General features: G+C 29.9%; 4 protein-coding genes across 4 annotated transcripts; all 4 read left to right on the top strand.

Annotated features, from left to right (window-relative positions):
• The first annotated feature begins 41 nt into the window (after positions 1 to 41).
• Positions 42 to 2,752, top strand: LOC145742879 (uncharacterized). The gene is made up of 9 exons (XM_082560710.1): positions 42 to 194; positions 377 to 496; positions 570 to 626; positions 1,171 to 1,263; positions 1,407 to 1,544; positions 1,625 to 1,715; positions 1,862 to 2,013; positions 2,103 to 2,156; positions 2,323 to 2,752. The coding sequence occupies exons 1-9, from the start codon at positions 90 to 92 to the stop codon at positions 2,356 to 2,358; spliced, it is 846 nt and encodes a 281-aa protein (XP_082416836.1). The 5' UTR covers positions 42 to 89; the 3' UTR covers positions 2,359 to 2,752.
• Positions 2,753 to 3,818: 1,066 nt separating this feature from the next.
• Positions 3,819 to 7,518, top strand: LOC145741338 (rRNA 2'-O-methyltransferase fibrillarin-like). The gene is made up of 8 exons (XM_082558911.1): positions 3,819 to 3,846; positions 4,501 to 4,548; positions 4,649 to 4,759; positions 5,053 to 5,213; positions 5,747 to 5,917; positions 6,171 to 6,303; positions 6,492 to 6,604; positions 6,814 to 7,518. The coding sequence occupies exons 1-8, from the start codon at positions 3,834 to 3,836 to the stop codon at positions 6,979 to 6,981; spliced, it is 918 nt and encodes a 305-aa protein (XP_082415037.1). The 5' UTR covers positions 3,819 to 3,833; the 3' UTR covers positions 6,982 to 7,518.
• Positions 7,519 to 10,603: 3,085 nt separating this feature from the next.
• LOC145741269 (T-box transcription factor TBX18-like) lies at positions 10,604 to 12,807 on the top strand. The gene is made up of 7 exons (XM_082558830.1): positions 10,604 to 10,641; positions 10,811 to 10,912; positions 11,247 to 11,418; positions 11,645 to 11,870; positions 12,105 to 12,212; positions 12,346 to 12,446; positions 12,601 to 12,807. The coding sequence occupies exons 1-7, from the start codon at positions 10,619 to 10,621 to the stop codon at positions 12,805 to 12,807; spliced, it is 939 nt and encodes a 312-aa protein (XP_082414956.1). The 5' UTR covers positions 10,604 to 10,618.
• A 1,216-nt stretch (positions 12,808 to 14,023) lies between these two features.
• On the top strand, positions 14,024 to 21,993 carry LOC145741642 (uncharacterized). Its single transcript, XM_082559260.1, has 14 exons — positions 14,024 to 14,111; positions 14,377 to 14,569; positions 15,477 to 15,581; positions 16,068 to 16,140; positions 16,644 to 16,741; positions 17,025 to 17,126; positions 17,301 to 17,485; positions 17,759 to 17,981; positions 18,518 to 18,733; positions 18,980 to 19,069; positions 19,513 to 19,573; positions 20,256 to 20,398; positions 20,983 to 21,174; positions 21,509 to 21,993. Exons 2-14 carry the CDS (start codon positions 14,423 to 14,425, stop codon positions 21,668 to 21,670), a joined length of 1,797 nt encoding a protein of 598 aa, XP_082415386.1. The 5' UTR covers positions 14,024 to 14,111; positions 14,377 to 14,422; the 3' UTR covers positions 21,671 to 21,993.
• Positions 21,994 to 22,778: the final 785 nt, after the last annotated feature.

The raw sequence follows: 22,778 nt of genomic DNA, 5'->3' as shown, positions 1-22,778 counted from the left end.
AACTTTATATTTACTGGTTTCTAAAATTAATATTTGTATCTTTTTTCAACAGATTTTAAGATTGTTTTAAAACTAAGTTTAAGTTAAAAATGGCTGAACCTAGTCAGCAGAATGTTCAAATTGGTCCAATGATTGTTAATGTCAATCCTACAAACCCAGCAGAGAAATATAAAGGAAAATACAGGGCTCTTGGGGTAAGTTTCAATTAAATTCTTTTTATAGTTATCAGTAAAATAGAATTGGTAACTTTAAAAAGTGTGATGTTTTTAGGTTTTTGTGCAATAAGATCTATTTCTTCGTAGTAAACTAAGGCTTACATTAAATTATGCAAGTCTTTGGATCTTGTCATTTTTGTTCAATTTATTGTCTTTTTCAGATAACACAAGTGGTATTAGCTGTTTTAAGTATTTTATTTGGAATTATTGTTGTCTCAATTTCAAATTCTAATCGTGATACTTTTGCTGTTATTGGAACTGGAATATGGAGTGGTCTTATAGTAAGCAAGATATGTTAAAACAAATAACAATTTTGTAGAAAAGATTACTTTATTAAGTTAAGATTGTTTTTAGTTTTTGGTACCTGGAATTTTGGGAATTGTATCCGGCAAGAAACCTTCAACTTGTCCGGTAAATAAAAAAAATAATTTAAAATAAATTTAATTTAAAATCAAATTATACAAAAGGTAGAAATAAAATTCAAATTTAAAAATGACTCAAATACTAAAAAATTAAATTTGAAACACCGTTATATTTTTATTTTAATAAACTTTTTAAAATCTTTTAGTTAAATGGTATAATGTTTAATAGATTTTGGAAACAAGTTTTTATGTTATTTTTTTTTGTATATATTTATATCCTCGATGTGGAAAAGTCGAATGCGACTTAAACATAGAGTAACATCAGTTACTCCGACCCAGTCTCGAGTTGCCTGTGGCAGTTTAGGATATTTTAGATTATATAATTGCCCGATAATTATGTTGCTGATTAAGTGCTAGCTCAGCAGGAGTTGTTACCGTTTATAGCGCCTTACCCAAGGGCGCTACAGCATGAGAGCAGTGGGGATTGAACCCACAATCTCGTGTGTGGTGTAGCAAGTGTTCTTACCACTACACCACGCTGCCTGTTATGGAAGATATTAAAATTATAACAAGTTATGTTGTGTTTTGTTTAGATTATTGGAGCTATGGTGATGACAATAATTTCAGCAGTTTTTGCCACAAATATGTTGGGTTTAGAGATTGGTGCAGCTATTGCAGCATCCAGTGTAAGATGTTTAGTTTATTTTTCAATAAGTTGTTAATTTAATCAAAAAAGCATTTTTTTTACATATTTTGACTTATATTAATACAAATTTAAAAATAATATTATATTTAACTAAAAAAATGTAATTAAAGGGAATTTTTACAGAGTTATTATTATGATCTGACACCCCATGCAGCAATTCATTCCTTGATGGCAATTGTGGCTTTTTCTGTATTGGTCACAACTATCATTCACTCTGCTTATTGCTGTGCAGGAGCATCTTGTTGTGGTGGGAACACAATGGTAAAATAATCTTTTATGTTTTTCTATTTTTGGTAAAAATTTTAGTGATTTTATTTTAATTCTTGATACTATTTTTTAAGAACCGTCAAGTGATTTACACTGGCCAACCAGGTGTTTACCCTAACCAAGTACTTCTGCAAAACCCAAACAATCCAGCTATGCCTATGCAAAGTAGGTTATGTTATTAACATGATAAACTTTTATTTCATATCAACTGGTTCATAATTTGTATGTTTTTTATCAAATGTTTATTTCCTTGGTTTTTAACTATTTTTTTTCATATTTTTCTTACCTAAGTTTTTTTGTTTTTTTTTCAGTTGTCTATCATGGAAATGTTGGAGTTCTTCCATCAACCTCAATCCCTCAACAACAACAACAACTCTATCAACAACAACCCTTTCAACAGCAACAATTTCAACAACAACAATTTCAACAACAACAACTTCCCCAGCAGACAATGCCACCACAGGTATAAAGTTCATAATCGATTGTTCTGTTTTTGTGGGAAAAAAAGAAAAAAATTTGATCAATATCTTTAAAATTTTAAATATTTTTCAGGCACCCCCTTATACTGAACCATCTACACCACCTCCATTCTATCAACAGCAACAAGTTAGTTTTGTCTCTTAGGTTTTTCAACATAAGCTATTTTTCTATATATTTTTATAAATTTAAACCTTTTGTTTCAAATCTTAATTAAATTTATAAATGATGTACTACAAGTTTATGTTAATAGCAGCATTTACACTTTCTTTATTAGATTTTTTATTTTTTGCAGACTACGGCTGATGGGCAACAAAAATTGCCACTTTAAAGATTTGGTTTGTAGTGTTATGGGTGTATATATGCTTTAAAACCTGTTGACTTCGTCGCTTGCTCTTGTGTTTTTATATTAAGCTGTAGGAGTTTTATATTAAGCTATAGGAATTAGTTTTTTTGATTTTAAAAAGGTACCTAGTTTTTTATTGGTAACAAATTGTGTAAATGGGAAATTTTAGTAGTAGTTTTAAATGTGATAAAATGATATGTTAGTATTAAAAAAATGTAATAAAATAATGTGTAGGTGGGAGTATAAAAAGTGTAAGTATTAAAATACCCAGGTGTTGTAGATAAAATAAATTGTGCTTTTATGGACTAACTGAATGCGGTAAATATATTGTGTTATATTGAGCACTTTTATGTTTTTACAATAAAAAAAATCACATTGCTTTTAACTTATTAGTATTTCATTTATGTCAGTTACACTTTTATCAGTTGGTGTAAACACAAACAAGTGATTACGTTATGCCTTAAATGATGACGTCATGTCTGAAAAGATTATATCACGATACTAATTTATTGGAGCTGTTTTGGTGCTATTTTAAAGTTGATTGTTGATTTAGCCTTTAAGATACACTTAAGCTTTTATTGTTATAAAACCACATCTAAATTTTCATTATGTACAATATAGAGAATATAAAGTACTAGTTTGTGTAAACTTAATTTGTTTTACACTAATTTATTTTGAATATCGTCTCATCGTGTTAATTTTTCAAAAAACTAAAAAAAAATTTAATAACTTGCTTATATCAGAATGGTGCGAACTGCAAAAAAATATTTGATAAATTCAGCTTGAATATACCATGGTAAGGAGTGCCCCTCTTAATAGGCTGTGTGCAATGTGTGTCAAATAATTTCGAACCATATTTTATTTATCAAATAAATCTAGTTTTATTTTCCTAGTACCCGAAATTGGGCACCAATCAGCTAATGGGTTAATCGGTTAATTGTTACCTAACATAGTTAACTATGAAGTTATTTAACGGTAATAGTAGATATTGTTACATTGCAATTTTGTTAGTTTTATTTAATATTTTTAATAAAACAAATAACCCCATTTTATTTGATAAAATTATTAAAAGTATTTTTTTTTAACAAATTTAAGCACTTTAAACCATGGTCAAAATAAAACTACTGTTTAAATTGATTTTATTTTGAGGATAAAGAAGTTTATATAAAAAATATTTGCATGAGGATTATTTTGTTACGCCGTGTAACACGCTTTTTCTTTATAGAAATACACGTGGTTTGCCAAATAGTGTAACGATTTTAGTTAGCGTGTTTTTAGTATAAATCGCTTATTGCTAATGAGATGCTTTAAAAAACTTTTTCACAATGTTATTAATATTTCATTTAATGTTTACAGAAATTATTAACTAAAAGTTGTACAATTTTAAAAGGATTATTTGGCGGATTGGTCTTAATCAAAAATTTCCAATTTTTACGATTTTGTAATTTTCTTATTTCAGAATGGGAAGACCAGGTTAGTTAAAAACATGTTTTACAATTATTTTAACTAAATATTTTTTATCTTATTACAATATAATTTACTTACTTACATTTTAAAACAAGTTTAAACATATTTATCAGTTGACTGGCAGCAAGGTGTAGTGGTAACTGACAAGAACACTTGCTACACCACCATGAGGTCGTGGGTTTAGTCCCCACTGCTCTTATGCTGTAGCACCCTTGAGTAAGGCGCTATAAACGGTATGAACTCCTGCTGAGCCAGCACTTAATCAGCAGTATAATTATCGGTCAATTATAATCTATAAAATCTCAAACTGCCACAGGCAACTCGAGACTGGGTCGGAATAACTTATGTTACTCTATGTTTAACTCGCGCATTCGACTTTTCCACATCAAGGATAAAGATATATACAAAAAAAAAAAGTTCCTGTTTTGCGTTGTATTAATCTTTTTCATTTTAAAATTTGATTAATTATTTGTTGTTTTTAAACTTTAAAAATTTAAATTAGCTATTAAATGTATTACTTAAGACGTTTATATGCTTGTTTGTCTTTTAACAACTCTCGAATTCGTAATTCTAAATGTTATTTGTGGCAAATGCAATTTTTAAAAGTTAATGACCTTTATCGCATTATATGGGTTAAATTCATAGATTTTAATGTTTTAGGATTTAGTCCAGGACCAATGAGCAGAGGAGGTCGAGGTGGCAGAGGCGGTAAGTTAAAAATGTATTTTTTGTTTATTTTCATAAAATTTATAAGACTTTATCATTTTACAAAAAAACTTATTGGATAAATTTTTTTTTCTGTATCAAGGTCGAGGTGGTGGCAGAGGAGGTGGTTTTGGTGGAAGAGGTGGTTTTGGTGGAAGAGGGGGAGGAGGAGGGGGAGGGAGAGGATTTGGAGGTAGAGGAGGTGGACGTGGAGGTATGTTGAGTTTAAGTATCACAGTTCATAAAACCACAAACTCTAAATAGTTGCTAAGAAATGTTAAAATCAGTTAATTTTTAATATGAACTATAACTTAACACACTTTTTTTATTTTGTCAATAAAATCAATGTTATTACAATAAACTTTTACATTTAATCATTGTTTACAATAAAAAAAATTGTTCTTAATTGAATACAAAACAATAAAAATTGTGACATGCATACTAGTACTACAAAATCTTAAAACAACAAAAACATTAACTAATTAAAAATTTTTTTTAATAATTTAGGTGGTCGAGGTAGAGGGGGTTTCAGGGGTGGGAAAAGCACCACAGTTGAACCCCATCGACATGCTGGGGTGTTTATTGCAAGGGGTAAAGAAGATGCTCTTGTAACGAAGAATATGGTGCCAGGTGACACCGTATATGGGGAGAAAAAGATTGAAGTTGAGGTAGTTATTAGTTTAAAGTCTGTTTTAATCTTTGGAAGAGTGTCAATATAAAGTTTTTTGCATGTTTTTTTTTTTTTTTTTGTTTACATCTTTATCCTCGATGTCGGAAAGTCGAATGAGCGACTTAAACATAGAGTAACATCAGTTACTCTGACCCAGTCTCAAGTTGCCTGTAGCAGTTTGGGATATTATAGATTATAATTGCCCGATAATTATACTGCTGATTAAGTGCTGACCCAGCAGGAGTTCATACCGTTTGGTGTAGCAACTGTTCTTACCACTACACCACACTGCCGGTACTCATGTTAATTACATAGCTTAAAAACCCTCTAATGACTTTTTAAAATTTGTGTTTAGCAACTTTCCATTTTCTATGCGTGTTCTTTTTTCATTTCATATTAAATTTGTAAATTTTTTTGTCTTTCAATGTCAACTTTTTGTTAAAAAACATCATTTACCTTGCCTTGGGTTTATTCTAAATAAAACACAAATCATAGCCAGTTTTTAATTAAAAAACTTTTATATCCTTTAAGGTTGACGGAGCAAAGATTGAATATCGGGCGTGGAACCCATTTCGCTCCAAGTTAGCTGCAGCAATATTAGGGGGTGTTGGAGCAATTCACATGAAACCTGGCTCAAAAGTTTTGTATTTGGGGGCTGCATCGGGTACAACTGTATCTCATGTTTCCGATGTCGTTGGTCCAGTAAGTTTAATTGTTTTATAAGTTTGTAAAAATAAAGTCGGGTTAACTTTGTGCATTAGTTAGGTATGTGTAAGCTACCAGATATTTTATAAAGTGCTTTGGTTAACATTTTATGCTAAATTTTGTATTTAAAACCTATCCTATAACCTATGATGATAAATTTTAAAGCTACCGTATAAAATTATGTTTTTTATTGTTATATGCAAGCTTTTGTATTTTTTGACCTGCGAATTTTTTCCTTATTTATTATTAGGAAGGTCTGGTTTATGCTGTAGAGTTTTCACATCGGTCCGGTCGTGATTTAATCAACGTTGCCAAGAAACGAACAAATATTATTCCAATTATTGAGGATGCCAGACATCCACATAAATACAGAATGCTTGTTGGTAAGATTTTAATTTATAAAATTTTAAGTTTTTTTGAACTTAACCGTAGTTATCAGTTAGCTCAAAATTTGAAAATTTTTTTTGTTTATTTTTAACCTATTTTAAAGTTGATAATTCAAAACCGTTACAACCACTTTTTTAATTATGAAAAAGTGGATTTTTTTAACTATAAAACTTTAAACTTCTAGGTATGGTAGACACAATATTTGCTGATGTTGCACAGCCTGATCAAGCCAGAATTGTTGCGGTGAATGCTCACAAGTTTTTAAAAAATGGAGGACATTTTGTTATTTCAATTAAGGTTAGTTTAAGTTTTTATGATTCTTAGTAAAAGGTTAATTTAAGCTTTGACATTAAAAAAGGTTAGGGTTTTATCATATAAACCACTTTGATTTTTTTTAAATAATTTAAATCTTTGAAAAAAGTTACACCTTAAGAATTTACATTTACGAAATGTTAACCTTTAAGTTATTAAAGTTGGGAACAATAACTAAACTATTGTATTTGAAGGCATCCTGTATTGATTCTACTGCCAAACCAGAAGCTGTATTTGCAAGTGAGGTTAAAAAAATGCAAGGAGAGAAAATGAAACCACAAGAACAAATGTCATTGGAACCATACGAGCGTGACCATGCTGTTGTTGTGGGGGTATATCGACCCCCTCCAAAAGCAAAATAAACCCCCTTACATTTAATAAGGTTTATATTTTACGTGAATTGCTGGTAAACATAATTCCACTTGAATTTTTTTACAAACACTTTTTTGTATTGAGTACTTGTTAGGTATAAAAATCCTAATAAAGAAAGCTGTAATGGGCTTTTAATATGTGTAAAAAATTGCTAGTTTTAGCATCTTAAAAACAGTTTTATCAGTTTTTGATAAATTTGTTTTGTAAACCATTTGATAATATTTTTTTTATTTAGTTAACAATTATTTTAAACACAACAGTGTTTTTAAAATCTAACTTTAGGCTTTGTAAGGGTGTTGTTTTATATTTTGGTCATCATACTTTTGTACGCTACCACTGCCTTAACCATTGTGTATTTCTAACAAGGAGGGTTTAATATAAATTAAAATTTCATTTATTTGGAATCTTATCTAAAAATCAAATTGTTTTTCTGCATTTTTAATCTTTTGGACCTTGCTAGTATGATAATTATCATGGTTGATTTTCTTGTGAAACTCTTGTTCTGGAAAATAAATAATGATTGGTTATATGTATTTTGAATTAAAATTTTGAGCTTAATTTTCAATATAAAAACAAATTTATCTTTTAGTATATCTTGGTCAACTTTTGTGACATGATTAGGCGTAATGCAATTAATACAGAATGCTTAACAAAAGTCCAGGCAAAAAGTCGATTAGAGTGGTTGATACAGCAGATACCTAACTACTAGTTATGTAAATTTGTCATTGGGCTATCATTGTTGTTTAAGTTACTATAAATGATTAAAATCAGGCTTAAACTAGGTTTTATTAAAAGGTTTTCTTGGCTTATAAAACATTATTTTATTTTTTAGCGCCTACAATGTATTTAAAGTTTTACAACATCATGTTATCCTGTTTTTTCTTAAGTCTATAGGTTTGTGACAAAAACAAACTATGTTATAGTCAATGCCAAGCCAACAATTACATTAATTAGTCATTACATCTTTATGTACAACTGTTCAAGTCCTGGCAATGCAATCAAGTAAAAGTTATTTGCATTCTATTTAAATTATCCTAGCGGTCAACAACTGTTATCACCTAAACATCAAGACCAAAGAAAGGCAAACCGATCCGTTGAAAGATATTTCAAGACTGTTTTCAGTTTTCGATTTGTAGTTTCAGCACCTAGACCAAGTTGCTAGAATTTTTTTGACAAAGTTTGAAAGTGTTAAATTTCAAGCAAATTTTAGGGAGATATTTTAACATATTTGGTGACAAGGTAATTAGAAAGGTGTGAAATAAAGATTTTTTTTGTTAAATCAGTCAAGTTTGTATATTGATGATTTAAACGCAAAAAAGATACTGCTTAGTAAGAACCTTAATAATACTACTTGTTCAACCCATGTGAAGCCTAATTCATTTTTTATTTTATTTTGGTTTTTCGCACATTGATAAAAGTAAATAACAAATACGATATACAATTAATATTACAACAATGCGACGGGAAAAAATGACACAATCAATTTAATGATTTAAAACATGTCAAAAGTATTAATGTTTACATAAGGATTTTAAGTATGTTATGTCATGGTCACCAAACTCAAAATACTTAAGTACAATATTTTTAAATGTGTTTAAATATTTTTCACAATTTTTAAACAATGAAACTTACTTACCTTTTGATATAAAATCTTCATTAGGTACCGAACATATACTAAACTTTCGGATTAGCTTTTAATGCTAATAGTTTTATATTTCACTTTTAAACATGAAGCAAAATAACAATAAAGACGATAAAGATCACTTCAACGCTGATGTTTTTCCTTTTGAAATAGCTTCCGAAAAGCAACTCGAACCTCTAAAAACATTTACACAATCAGTTAATAACAGCCAGGAAAATACTTTATCAATGTTGTTAAATCATTCTGGCAATACTTCAGACCCATTATTCATCAACGAATCTACCAATAATATTGAAACTGGTTTAACTTACGATTATATGCACCATCACCAACACTTTAGCCAAAGTAATACAGAACAATGTAATATTGGCGACGTAGACGTTGACGCAAATGTTACGTCAACAGAATTTGACTGGAGTAATATTACAATACCTGAAGTTGTGTGGAGACCAATAACAATACACTCTAACTCTTCAACTGACAGGTAGAACGATTTCTAACACCCTTTTAAATAAATTATTTATTACCTGTTGCTCATCTCTTCCCTCATCTAGAAAATATTTTTTTTGTACTGCAATGTCAAAGCCTTTATTTTATTTTTTTTTTAATTTTTTTTATTCATACTTTTTCTAGTTCTTCTTCGACTTCATCAATACCAATTCAAGGTACTTTCTTTTATATATTACAACTATGCGCCAATTATATTTATAACTACTTAAAATATTTCGTTTTTCCTTAAACTACAAAGACTATTTTTCTTAAATTACAAAGACTATTTAAAACAACAAATAAATACTCTGATTAATTAAGCCTAAAAACATAGCCTAATATAAAAACTACCCCGTTAAAAGAAACCTTTGTTATAGTTAACCTGTTGTCAACCGATGTAAAATGTTAGTATTTGTATTTTAGAGTCATCAGGTGTTATTGATTTAACTACAGAAGAAGACAGCGAGCAAATCGATCTTTCTCCAACACATCAAGATGGTTTTAAAAGTTATTGTGCAACATCAGGCCAAGGTCAATACCATAGTCACATTGGAGAACATAGTTTTGAGGATCTTACAAATTTAGATTTAGCTCGAGTGACTACATCTGAAATAAACAATGAAAATCAACACAATACATCATTTTTGGAAAGTTTATCGGATCAATCAACTTTTACTTTCACTGATTGTAACCAAGAGTTTAAAAAGTTTGATCAAAACAACAATGAATATGATAACCAAATATCATTTGAAACAGAAATCCCAGCACAACAAAATATATCAGAACATGATAATTTTTCAAATTTTTCTGATGTCCAATATCCACAAATAAATCATTCAATAGAACATAACAATATTTTTCATTCATATATGACACAGTCAACTTCACAACATCAAGATTATTGCGAATTTCAAAGTCATCCTAATTCCAACGAAAAATACATATCCACATCTCAAAATAAATTTCCAAACTTTGTCAAATCTCCAAACTGCTCAAGTGCTTTAGCCTCTGTTTATATGCAGGGCAATTATAACTCAGATTCCAACTTTATTCCAATTGATAATTCACAAGATTCTGCAATAAATTCAAACTTCCAATTTTCGACAAACAGTTTGCATGAAAGTAGTCACATATCATCTTTAAACAGACCAACAACGCACGCTAGAATGGATAGTAGCGTTAATGTTCCAGAACAAGTTAAAGCCACAAGTAAAGTTAAAAGTTTTTTCGTTATTTTAAGGATATTAACTAATTATAATGATATTAAAAATATATAAAAAAGTTGGTTAAATAAACTTTTTTAACCTGCCATGTTTAAGTGCAAATGTAACGATTACTTCTTAGCATATTTAACTATGACATCGTATATAAAAAAGGGTTTACACGACCGGTGTATTTCAGTTTAGTATAATGAACCAACCTTTGCAATTACAGTCCCAACTATAAAGCTTGCTAACAGAGATTTATGGTGGAAATTCTACGAAATTGGAACTGAAATGATAATTACCAAAGCTGGCAGGTAATTACAATAAATGTACATTTTATTCAGGTAACATGGTAGCTTTTTTGAATTTTTTTAAATATTTTTACCATTCGTGTTCTCTAAAATAAATTATTTTTTGTGGTATTTAAACGTAAAAGTGGTTATTTAAATTAAACTTTAAATAAACCAAACTTAATTTTCACAGGAGGTTATTTCCAGCTATTAAGTTGGATGTTTCGGGTCTAAAACCCAACTCTAATTATGCGATGTGTGTTGATATAGTTCCAGTGGATAACAGTAGATACAGGTAAGTCATGATTTTGATCTCAACCTATGGCGATTTTAGATTCTTTTTTTAATTCATACTTGCAGAAAGAGTTTTTATGCAATAAATAAAACTTAATTTAAATGATATGTTGAACTAGGAACCCTAAAGTGATATATATGTAATCTAAACATTTAATAGTTTTGCGATAGTTTAACGCATACCGGTTGTTTAAGAACTTGTTTGTTTAATAGTGTGTGATTAAGCTTAACCATAGCAATTGTAAAGTTAGTGTGTTACACATAGCCCAAGCCTAAAACTCAACGCTCAATGGTAATTTTAAGTTATTTCTACATTCTATTATGTCGTTTCACAGATACGTTTACCATAGCTCGCAGTGGATGGCAGCAGGTACCACTGAAACAGTTACAACGCCAAGAACTTATATTCATCCTGATTCACCTGCGAGAGGAGAAATTTGGATGCGACAATCTGTCACCTTTGATAAATTAAAGTTGACAAACAACGAACTAAACACTAAGGGTCACGTGAGTAAAACTTTAACGATTATATCTCTTAGATAAAAGACGACGCTTAAGTTCCTTTATAGCCAATATTTTATTTGAAATTAGGAAAATAACAACGATGATTCTTTCAAGACAAAAATATATCTTGTATTAAGTTTTAACCATTTAGAACTTCTGTAAAGTCAAAAAAGTTTTTGAATCCGGATTAGGCATAAATAAAAATAAACTTACCAGATAAAAACTTTAGGTAATTTTGAATTCTATGCACAAGTATCAACCACGAATACACATTATTGAAATGAAACCGGGTGAAAAGGTCACTCATTTGATCCCATTTAACCGAAGAATCGACGAGCTGGAACGAGATGACGTCACAACATTTGTGTTTCCTGAATGTGCTTTTACGACAGTTACTGCTTATCAAAACCAACAAATTACAAAACTTAAAATTGACAGGAATCCATTTGCAAAAGGTCAGTTATAAATATAACAGCCAGAGTTTATAAAACTGGTTCTTTTTCACACAAGACCATATTTTTGTGTTTTTTTTTAAATTATGTGTTTTTTAAAAAAAAGATTAAATTATAACAAAATAAACGCATGTTGGCAAGTTATTTTTAAAAAAATAAAAACAACATAAACATTCAAGGCAAAAGGTAATGTTACCACCTAGATCATTTAATTTTCATTTAATTTTTTTTTAAAAGGTTTTCGTGACACGAACAACAAACATCAGTGGAAAGGAAAATGTGGAAAATCTACAAAGTGGAACGTAAACGCTGAATATTCCCCAAAAAGAGTTTCCTTAAAATGTGGTAATTATATTAAGTTTATATTTAGCTTAATAAATGGTTAACTGTGTTAATAAAATATTAAAGTTGTTAATTTAAAGTTTTTTTGAAGAGTTTAAGTAAATTACATTCTTATCGTTTTAATCCTTATTCTAAGATACCCAGAACGACTTTAGTCAATACGATTCACCAGAAATGAGCGCGAAACGTCATAAATTTGATGATTTGTTAACTTTACCTAATTCGTCCTTATCGGAGGTAGATTTAAATATAAACCTGGGCCTTATGGTAAAAATTAAAATGCCTAACCATAAGGTTATTAAACATTTGAACGGTGTAACATATTGTAAGTTTTATTGAACTGTTTTACCAGTTTTGTTTAGTTTAAATTAAAAAAAGCATATATTTTAAGATAAGCACGGAGTCAATGTCATCCCAAGACGACATATTGCCATGTAACTACATTGATACTAATATAGAAAATAATAAATTTCAAACACACGTGCCTGCAGAAATCAACCAAACTTCTTACCTAAGCGAGTTTTTACCAGCAAAAGAAACCACAATATTCACTAACTTTTTTCATGAAGAGAGTTCTCTAACTAATAATGTTAGATAATAACTGTTTACTCTAACCTAAAAGTAAATTTAACTGAACATATTGTTCCAAAAATATTTATTTTAAAGTTTACTTTTTTGTTGTATACCTATGTCACAAAACTATGTTTTTAATAAAATTATTAAACAAACTATTTGTAATTAATTTTGACTTATAAAAGTTTTGTTAGAACCAGGTTAAATATATGTTTAAAGATTTACCAACTATTTAAAATTTTGGTAAAAACAACACTTAAAAAAATAGTTGGTAACTCTAGTATCAAGGTTATTCCCCGTATTGTGGTTCCAAAGGTTAAAATTTATTTTAAATAAACACATTTTTGGTTTTTGGTTTGTAAACGCAGAAAGGTGATTGCAAATATGTTGTCTAGGTGCCTTAACGCTGCTAAATTAACAAATTCTGCCCGGGTTATAACAGCTAGTCAATTTGGACGTCGGGGTAAGTTTTACACAAATAGTTTAATCAGTTTTATGCAGATTTTATGCACATTTTCGTAAAGAAGTTTTATATTAGCTTAAATACGCATTGTTTTGTTTATTAATCATATAAACTAATTGCAAATTTATACAAATATAAAAACCTTGTCAGCTTATCTGGTTCAACTGGTTGTAACTTATTTCTTAAAATATTTATTTCTAACAATTAAAATATAGCTCACCAGTGTCAAAGTTTTTTTTATATTTTTTTTAGATACAAAGGTAGGATTGCTATCGCTACTAGCTTCAAGTGTCAAGAAAAAAAATAAAATATATTAAATTTTAAAAAAATATTAATTTTTTGACATTTGTGATTTTAAAACTATTTTGTGCAAAATTTTTTCTTAAACTTAATATTGTATTTAATCTGTATAAATACCGGCAGCCTGGTGTAGTGGTAAGAACACTTGCTACACCACACATGAGGTCGTGGGTTCAAGCCCCACTGATCTTATGCTGTAGCGACCTTGAGTAAGGCGATATAAACGGTATGAACTCCTGCTGAGCCAGCACTTAATCAGCAGTATAATTATCGGGCAAATATAATCTATAATATCCCAAACTGCCACAGGCAACACAAGACTAGGTCAGAGTAACTGATGTCACTTTATGATTGAGTTGCACATTCGACTTTCCCACATCGAGGATAAAGATATAGCCTATTAAAAATAATAATAATAATAATTACATATTAATTTCCAAATCTTATCATAATTTTGGGTATTTAATATTTTAGAATTTCTCCTTTATAAGTTCCAACAAAATTCATACGAGTTCAATAAAATATGCAAATGAAATTTCAAACAAATTAACACCGGGACAACTAAGGTAAAAGTTAATTACTTTTTAAATATAAATTTTAACATTTTTATTGCTTTTTAAAGACGAAAGTTTATAAGTTCAACCTTAATTAAATATTTTTTGGTTTTATTATTTTTTTGTTTTTCTTAGTTTTGTACACATTTTTTTTACTTTAAATATTTTTATACTTGTTTTTTTAATTTTTTAAAAACTTTTAATTTTTCTCATTTTTCTCATTTTTCTCATTTTTAAATTTTTATCATTTATTTTAGAATATTTTATTTCTCTTTAGAGGTGCTTGGAAAAGTGATGGATCATGTGACTTTGATGTTGAAAAGATGACTCATCTTCTTGATCACGACAATCATGAGATGAGGAAGGAGTTCCGTGAGTTCATGAGTGATCCCGTGATGACCCCAAGATATGATATCTCTCTGGAGGAAGAACGTGATATTGCTCTGCAGAGGTTGCAAAGAATCTGTGATGTAAGAAAAAAAAAATTAAATATTTTGATTTAAAAGTTTAGTTTTTTAAGGATTAAATAAGTTTCTAATATGAAATAAAAGTTTTATAAATGATGTTTTTAACATTACAAAAACTAGATTTAAAAAAAGAAAATTAACTTTTTTAAAAAAAATTATCTTAACTAAGTATTGTTGCCTTAACAGTTTAATTTGACTTAAAATATCTAGTTGATTTTTCTAGTTAAAGAATGTCACTCACAACTAAAATATGTCCTTAATAATTTACTTTCAAATTAAAAACAACTGTTTTTTATAGGGATGGGCCAATCGAATCCGAGTCCGAGTACTCGGCCCGAGTATTAGGAATATTTTAATACTCGTGCTCGTCGAGCATTTTTTAGTACTCGGACGCCGAGTAATAATTTGTCATTTAAGATCGTATACGATTTACTAAACATAAAAAAACACGAGGTTTGCCTTTTTTTATAATTTATAATCTACTCTCAATTATATCACGTTATTTAACCAACAATTGCGCAACAAATACACTCTTACTTAGAAAAATTTCACGCATAATAAATTTAAGATTTTTACATTTTTGTTTGGACTTAAAATGATATTGCTATCAGCGGTAAGTAGTTTTGCCAACGTTAAACACTTTACAATTCATAAATACGTGTTTTTTGGCAAATTTTGCTGTTTTAAAATTATGCGGGAAAGATTCTCGTAACCAGTTATATACGTTTAAATGAAGTCATAACCGAGTACTCGGACTCGGCTGAGTTCTCGTCGAATCCGAGTAATTTGGATTTCAGCCCATCCCTAGTTTTTTATATTGTAGGCCTATAAATTGTACAATGGACATTGACAGTCTAGACATGTTTTTTTTTCATATTTCTTTGTATTTATTTGTGTTTTTACTGAACAGGCTGGTTTTATCTCTGTAACTGATTTCTGGCATAATCCGCTTCGAATCTTTGCCGCCCATGAAATTTCAGCAGTTATTGACCCAGCTATGACAACTAAAATGACTGTGAGTTGATGTGGGTTTCATTTCTTTGAAGTTTTTATGTTATTTGTAATATTTTTAGTGATCAATTTTTTTTTCTATTTTTTTTGTATATATCTTTATTCTCGATGTGGGAAAGTCGAATGCGCGACTTAAACATAGAGTAACATCAGTTACTCCGACCCAGTCTCGAGTTGCCTGTGGCAGTTTGGGATATTATAGATTATAATTGCCCAGTAATTATGCTGCTGATTAAGTGCTGACTCAGCAGGAGTTTATACCGTTTATAGCGCCTTACTCAAGGGCGCTACAGCATGAGATCAGTGGGATTTGAACCCATGACCTCATGTGTGGTGTAACAAGTGTTTTTACTACTACACCACGCTACCGGTATTGAATTTGTTGTTTGTTGTCTGATTTAAATTGTAGTTTTTTCACAAATTTTACTACTTTCAATTATAATTGATTTAAAAATATTCTTTAATTTATTTTATATTTTTATGTTAACAGGTTCAATTTAATTTATTTGGAGGAACTGTTGTTAAACTGGGAACAAAAAGACATCACGACAAACTAATTCCTGGTTTGTTTACTAATATTTGAAATGTTAAATTTATACTTAGTATACCTGATGTAAAAGCATAAAACTTTTCATACTTTTAACCATGTAAATTATGTAAAATAACAGGAAATAGAAAACTAATTTCTGGTTTTATGATTACTTAGCGTCTTGGTTTTTTTTTTGTATATATCTTTATCCTCGATGTGGGAAAATCGAATGCGCGACTTAAACATAGAGTAACATCAGTTACTCCAACCCAATCTCGAGTTGCCTGTGGCAGTTTGGGATATTATAGATTATAATTGCCCGATAATTATACTGCTGATTAGGTGCTGGCTCAGCAGGAGTTGACACCGTTTATAGCGCCTTACTCAAGGGCGCTACAATTTGAGAGCAGTAGGGATTGAACCTGTGACCTCATTAGTGGTGTAGCAAGTGTTCTTACCACTACACCACGCTGTCGGTTTCTTACCACTTAAAAATAACTATTTTTTTAAATATTTAATTGCTTGATTTTGACCCAGGTATTGATTCTCTTAATGACGTTGGTTGTTTTGGGTTAACTGAGTTGGGATATGGAAATAATGCAGTAGAGATGGAAACAACTGCTGTCTATGACAAGGTTTGTGGATTTTTTTATTACAATTTGATTTTTAAAGATTTTTTTAAAATCGATTCACAACAAAACTTGTCATATACTTTAATTAAATAAAATTTTAGTATAAAATGTTATTAGTTAAATTAAGAGAAACATAAGTTTACCAATTTCTTATTTGATTTAGTATTTCACAAGACTAGTTTTTATTTGCTTAAGAACCAATTAATTATTAATTTAAAGGTTAATAGAATGGATACCTATTACAATATATTTTAATTCAATTTAAAAAACTAATTAACAATTTTAGGATACCGAAGAGTTTATAATCAACACTCCGACAACTCTGGCACAAAAATATTGGATAACAAATGGAGCAATCCATGCAAAACATATTATTGTATTTGCTCAGGTTAGATCCTTAGATTAAACTATAACAAAAGTAACGCCAAGTATTTCGATCACGCATTAAAAAAAAAGAGTATAACTAAAATTATCATACCAGTTATATACAAAAAAATAACACATCTTTTAAACAAGAAGTTATCTATTTAAAAAAGATGTAAGAAAAATAAATTGATTTTAGCTTGAAGCTGATGGTGAAAAAAGAGGAATTCATGGGATTCTTGTTCGAATTCGAGATGAAAACATGAAAATAGTTGAGGGGGTGAGGGTTGAGGATATGGGGCATAAAATGGGGTTAAATGGGGTGGATAATGCCAAACTTTTCTTTGATAATGTGAGGGTGCCAAGAGAGAATTTGTTAAATCGGTAAGTTTATGTTTTTAGTATTTGGTTCTAAAGTGCTTAGTGAATGATACGAAGGTCCAATTTATAGACCTGCTAAATAAAAAAACTGCCATTTGTGGTGTGTGAAAAAATTATTTCAAGCTAATATTAGCTAAGAGTTGCAACCATATTGCGACAATTAAAATGTCGAAAGCACGTCAGCTTTGACAAGTATTTTCTAAAAATTGTTTTTTTTTCTAAAGATTTCTATCTGAAAAATATAATAAATTTCTTTTAATAATATTTTTTTTTTAGTTACTCAGATGTTGATGAAAAAGGTGAATTTACAACCTCAATCAAGAGCAACCGAGAACGTTTTCTCACAGTCGCTGATCAACTACTTTCCGGAAGGATCTGTATCGCATCAATGTCACTAGGAGGGGCTAAAGCTTGTTTGACAATTGCTTTAAGATATGCCGCAACAAGATTAACAGTTGGCAAAACGGGAAAGTCTGATATGGCTATTTTAACTTATCAGGTAAAATATTTTTGTTTTAAGTTGTAATAAATGGTTTTATTTTTAGTAGCATTTTTCTTAGCTATATCAGGATAGGTTTTAAAAACGAAATTTATGTCAGTTCTTGTGGTATTAAAACACATGATATCATAACGCATTGTCTTGTGTTACCTAAAAGCGCGCACTTTCAAAATTAGTTTTTTATAGATTTTAGTTTGTAAAATTTAAAAATTGACACAGGAAAAGAAAGATAACATGTTCTTGCACATTATTCTTTAAAAACACTATTAATTTACTGCTTATTTTATTTCAAATACTGTCTAAAAAACTGCATAGGATACGTGAAAATAAAATTTTTTGCGGTAATTAAAATGCCAAATCCCTGCTGTTTTAAAAAAAAATTTTTGGCCGAAGTGTCTTGGCCGAGGTGTCCGGGGGCCGAAGTGTCTAGTTACCATTTTTTAATATATAACTTTTTTTTTTAACAAAAAGATACTCCAATGAAAAAAAATAGTCAAACTTAAATATTTCCACCTTAATATTTTTGTTTCTTCCAGCTTCAACAAAGAGCATTACTTCCACTTCTAGCTCGCACATACTGCATGAACATCGCTTTAGATTATGTTAAAGAAATGTGGGCTGCTCAACAGAATGTGAAAGTTGACCCAAAAGCACATGCAGAGGTTGTGACACTTTGTTGTGCAATTAAAGCATTGGTCGGATGGCACATAGGGGATGTAACAACTATTTCAAGGGAAAGATGTGGTGGTCAGGTAAGTTTGGGTAGTTAAATTTGTAAAAAAAAAATATTTTGCGTTTTTCTTTTTGTTTGGTATACCATATATTTGTTGTTAAAATACTTTTAGTACCAGAGTTTCTGAGTTAATCTCCCACTGATTCTTGCTGTATTGCTCTTGTGTAGGGTGCTTTAGACAGTATAATTTCTTGCCACATTAGAAATAAAATACATTTATTATTGAACAAAAATATTTTTATTCAAACTTCACCTTTTTTTCTAGGGTTATTTATCTTGCAATAGATTTGGAGCTTTCCTAGGAGCTGCTCATGCTTCAATGACAGCAGAAGGAGACAACTGTGTTCTCATGCAGGTATAATATATTGCTACATTTTTTAATTTTTTTTTTTGTATATATATTTATCCTCGATGTGGGAAAGTCGAATGTGCGACTTAAACATAGAGTAACATCAGTTACTCCGACCCAGTCTTGAGTTGCCGGTGGCAGATTGGAATATTATAAATTATAATTGCCCGATAATTATACTGCTGATTAAGTGCTGGCTCAGCAGGAGTTCATACCGTTTATAGCGCCTTACTCAAGGATGCTACAACATGAGATCAGTGGGGATTGAACCCACGACCTCATGTGTGGTTTAGCAAGTGTTCTTACCACTACACCACGCTGCCGGTTAATTATGTTCAAATTTTTTTTTATTCTAATATTGTCTATAAACAAAGTTCAAATTAATTTTTTTGTCAAAAGTGGTTAAAATTTAATTAAAATATGCTAAAATAAATTAAATTTTTTTTTAGAAAGTTGCCAAGGAGAAGTTGGCTGTATTTAGACCAAAACAATTAGCACCAGTGGCTGAAGGTAAAAATAAGTACACTGCTTCTTTTAAATTTAGTTTTATGATAAAAGCAGTTCATTTTTGAAATCAATTTACTATAGCAATGGATATTTTTACCCTGTAAATTGTATAACCTAAAAATTAATACCAAACTTTAGTTTTGCAAATGTGCATAAAATTGTTAGAAACCTGGTATTACTACATAAGACACTGGGTTTGATTACTACTGTCTTTATGTTGTAGCACTTTTTAATGAGAAATTTTTAGAACATGTTTTTTTAATGAGAAATTCTTAGAACACATTATATATTTTAAACTATTAAGGTCAACTTTGACTAGATCCACTAACAAATGTTACTCTAGGTTTTTTTTTTTTTGTATATATATTTATCCTCGATTTGGAAAAGTCGAATGCGCGACTTAAACATAGAGTAACATCAGTTACTCCGACCCAGTCTCGAGTTGCCTGTGGCAGTTTGGGATGTTATAGATTATAATTGCCCGATAATTATACTGCTGATTAAGTGCTGGCTCAGCAGGAGTTCATATCGTTTATAGCGCCTTACTCAAGGGTGCTACAGCATGAGATCAGTGTGGATTGAACCCCTGACCTCATGTGTGGTGTAGCAAGTGTTCTTACCACTACACCACGCTGCCGGTTTTAAAGCACTAAGTAAAAAAATGGCTTTGTTTTGCATTTAACAGATTTAAACAATGATGAATATTTACATTACTTACTTGAGGCAAGAGAGGTGACAAGATTTTCCAATCTTGCCATGAAGCTAATGAAGGCCGGTAAAGCAGGTTTATTTGAATCATGGATGCTTAAAGAAAGTGATTTGGTACAGGTATGTGAAAAGTTATTGGTTAATTGAGCAATATTCAAGTTTCTAATTTTCAATGTAGTTTTTTTAGTTTAAAAGGATTTCAAAATTCTTGTTGCAGTATTAACTTGCTGGAACTAGTATTTAAAGCCCTTTTTTCTTAAGCTTTTAGGTTTTAGTGAAATATGAATTTGGGACTTATTATGAATAAACACTGATATTATATTATAAAAAAATTGCAGTATTCATGATAAAAAATTTGTGCATTAGTTACCTAAAATAAAAATTGTGATTTTTTTTATATATATCTTTATCCTTGATGTGGGAAAGTCGAATGTGCGACTTAAACATAGAGTAACATCAGTTACTCCAACCCAGTCTCGAGTTGCCTGTGGCAGTTTTGGTTATTATAAATTATAATTGTCCAATAACTATGCTGCTGATTAAGTGCGGACTCAGCAGGAGTTCATACCGTTTATAGCGCCTTACTCAAGGACGTTATAGCATGAGCTCAGTGGGGATTGAATCTACGACCTCATGTGTGGTGTCAAATGTTCTTACCACTACATCAAGCTGCCGGTCTATATTATTCGATTTTTGTGCTATAGGGTGCAGCTTATGCTTATGGTGAGTTACTTATATCTGAACAATGTAAAGCAGCTGTGGACTCTGTTGCCACTGATAAATCCTTGAAGCCAATGTTGTCACAACTCAGACGACTTTATTTACTTGATGCTGTACTTCGTGATTTGGGGTGGTTTGCTGCTAATGAATTGATTTCCCCAAAACTGGCTAAAGAGGTAAATACAATTTTTAATATGCAAAATTAGTTAACTTGAGCTCAAAAGTAACATTTGTTAATAAAGATAAAATCGCTTTTGCTAAAAAATCAATTTTGTAAGGTTTTAAAACTGTTTGGGTCATCTTAGTCATTAAAAATAGTTTATTTTGCTAAAAAAATTATTTTATTTTTAAAAATTTAAAACTATTCAGGTTAACTAGCTCATCAAAAATGGTTCATGTATAATTTGCTATAAATACAATGTTTTTATTTAAAATAGATCTAAAATTTTGAAACTAGTTGGTTTAACCAATCTTTAGGAAACTTATTTTCTAATAATTTTTATTTTTTAGGTTAATGAAACAACAGCAGAAGCCTGCAGGGTAATAGCTCCACATTCACTTAAGTTGTGCGAGGCCTTCCAACTATCAGATGCAATGTTGTCGGCCCCTATTGCCCTTGATTGGGTTGGGTACAATGTAGGTGATAACAAGGGTGAAGTAAAACCCCCCTAATTACCCCCAGTTTGTCTGTTTACCCATAAACTTTGATGCTATACTGTTTAAAAAGATTCTATTTGTTTACTTTTGCAAACTTTAATTTTTTGTACAGAATTTGTTACTGCAATTAATTTAGTGATTTATGTCAGTAAGTTCAACTTAATTTTTAATTTATATTGACGATAATTTAGTAGTTAACTGTAAGGTATTTAGTTTTCTTAATTTTTTGCATTTACGAAGTAAAGTTATTTCAATTACAGTTTTCTTTTATGTTTGCTTGAAACAAAAAATTTTTTGAACGAGACTTAAAAAAATAAATACTAACAAAAAGATTTAATAAAAATGCAAGGGTTGAAAGCGATTTAATTAGTGTTACTATTAAAAAGTCATTTTAACGCTGTTTAAAAAGTATAAAAGGAACTGGGGATAAAAATTTACTGAAAAATGCGCCGTCAAGTTACTAGCAATGTTGTTGTGGAGATAAACGACGCGCAGCATGTTTCTTTAACGCCTGAAGTTGTATAGTTTGCGGCAATTTGTCCTAGTTGTAAACGGTTAGAGATAAGAGTTGTCTAACTTTGTTTTTATGTTACTAAATCTTAGGGTTTTAAGCAAAAATAAAAAATTTTTCTGTTAAAATGGTTAATTAAATAAAAACATTTTTGCGTAATTATTTGATTGCCAGATCATAATAATATGTATTTTTATATGTAGTTATCCCCAGTAAAAAAACGACAATAAACGTAACGTAACTTTAGTTACTCCAATATTTGTTATTGTTTTAGTTATATAATTAACTTATTTTTTGATAGTTTAAAATATTTTTTAAGCCTAATTGTTTAGTTTATGTCTGATTAACTATTTAGCTGCGCTATATTTAAAAGCAAATACGATTCTTAAATAAGTAAAAAAATTACTCATAGCAATAGTTGGGAGAGTATAGAAAGCGTATCTTATATATTTTAAATAAGGTTTTAGACTATAAATAAGGACAATACTAAAGTACAGGATGCGGGATAGTGCGGAGCCTGATGTAAACGTTAACATAAATTTGCAGAATGCGGGACGAAACGGAATTTTTGTACTTTTCTGCAGGATGATTGCTGTATTTATTCAAAGGACT

This window comes from Corella eumyota, chromosome 2, assembly GCF_963082875.1.
Source record: "Corella eumyota chromosome 2, kaCorEumy4.1, whole genome shotgun sequence".
Lineage (NCBI taxonomy): Eukaryota > Metazoa > Chordata > Ascidiacea > Phlebobranchia > Corellidae > Corella > Corella eumyota.
This window is presented reverse-complemented; position numbering and strand designations above follow the sequence as displayed.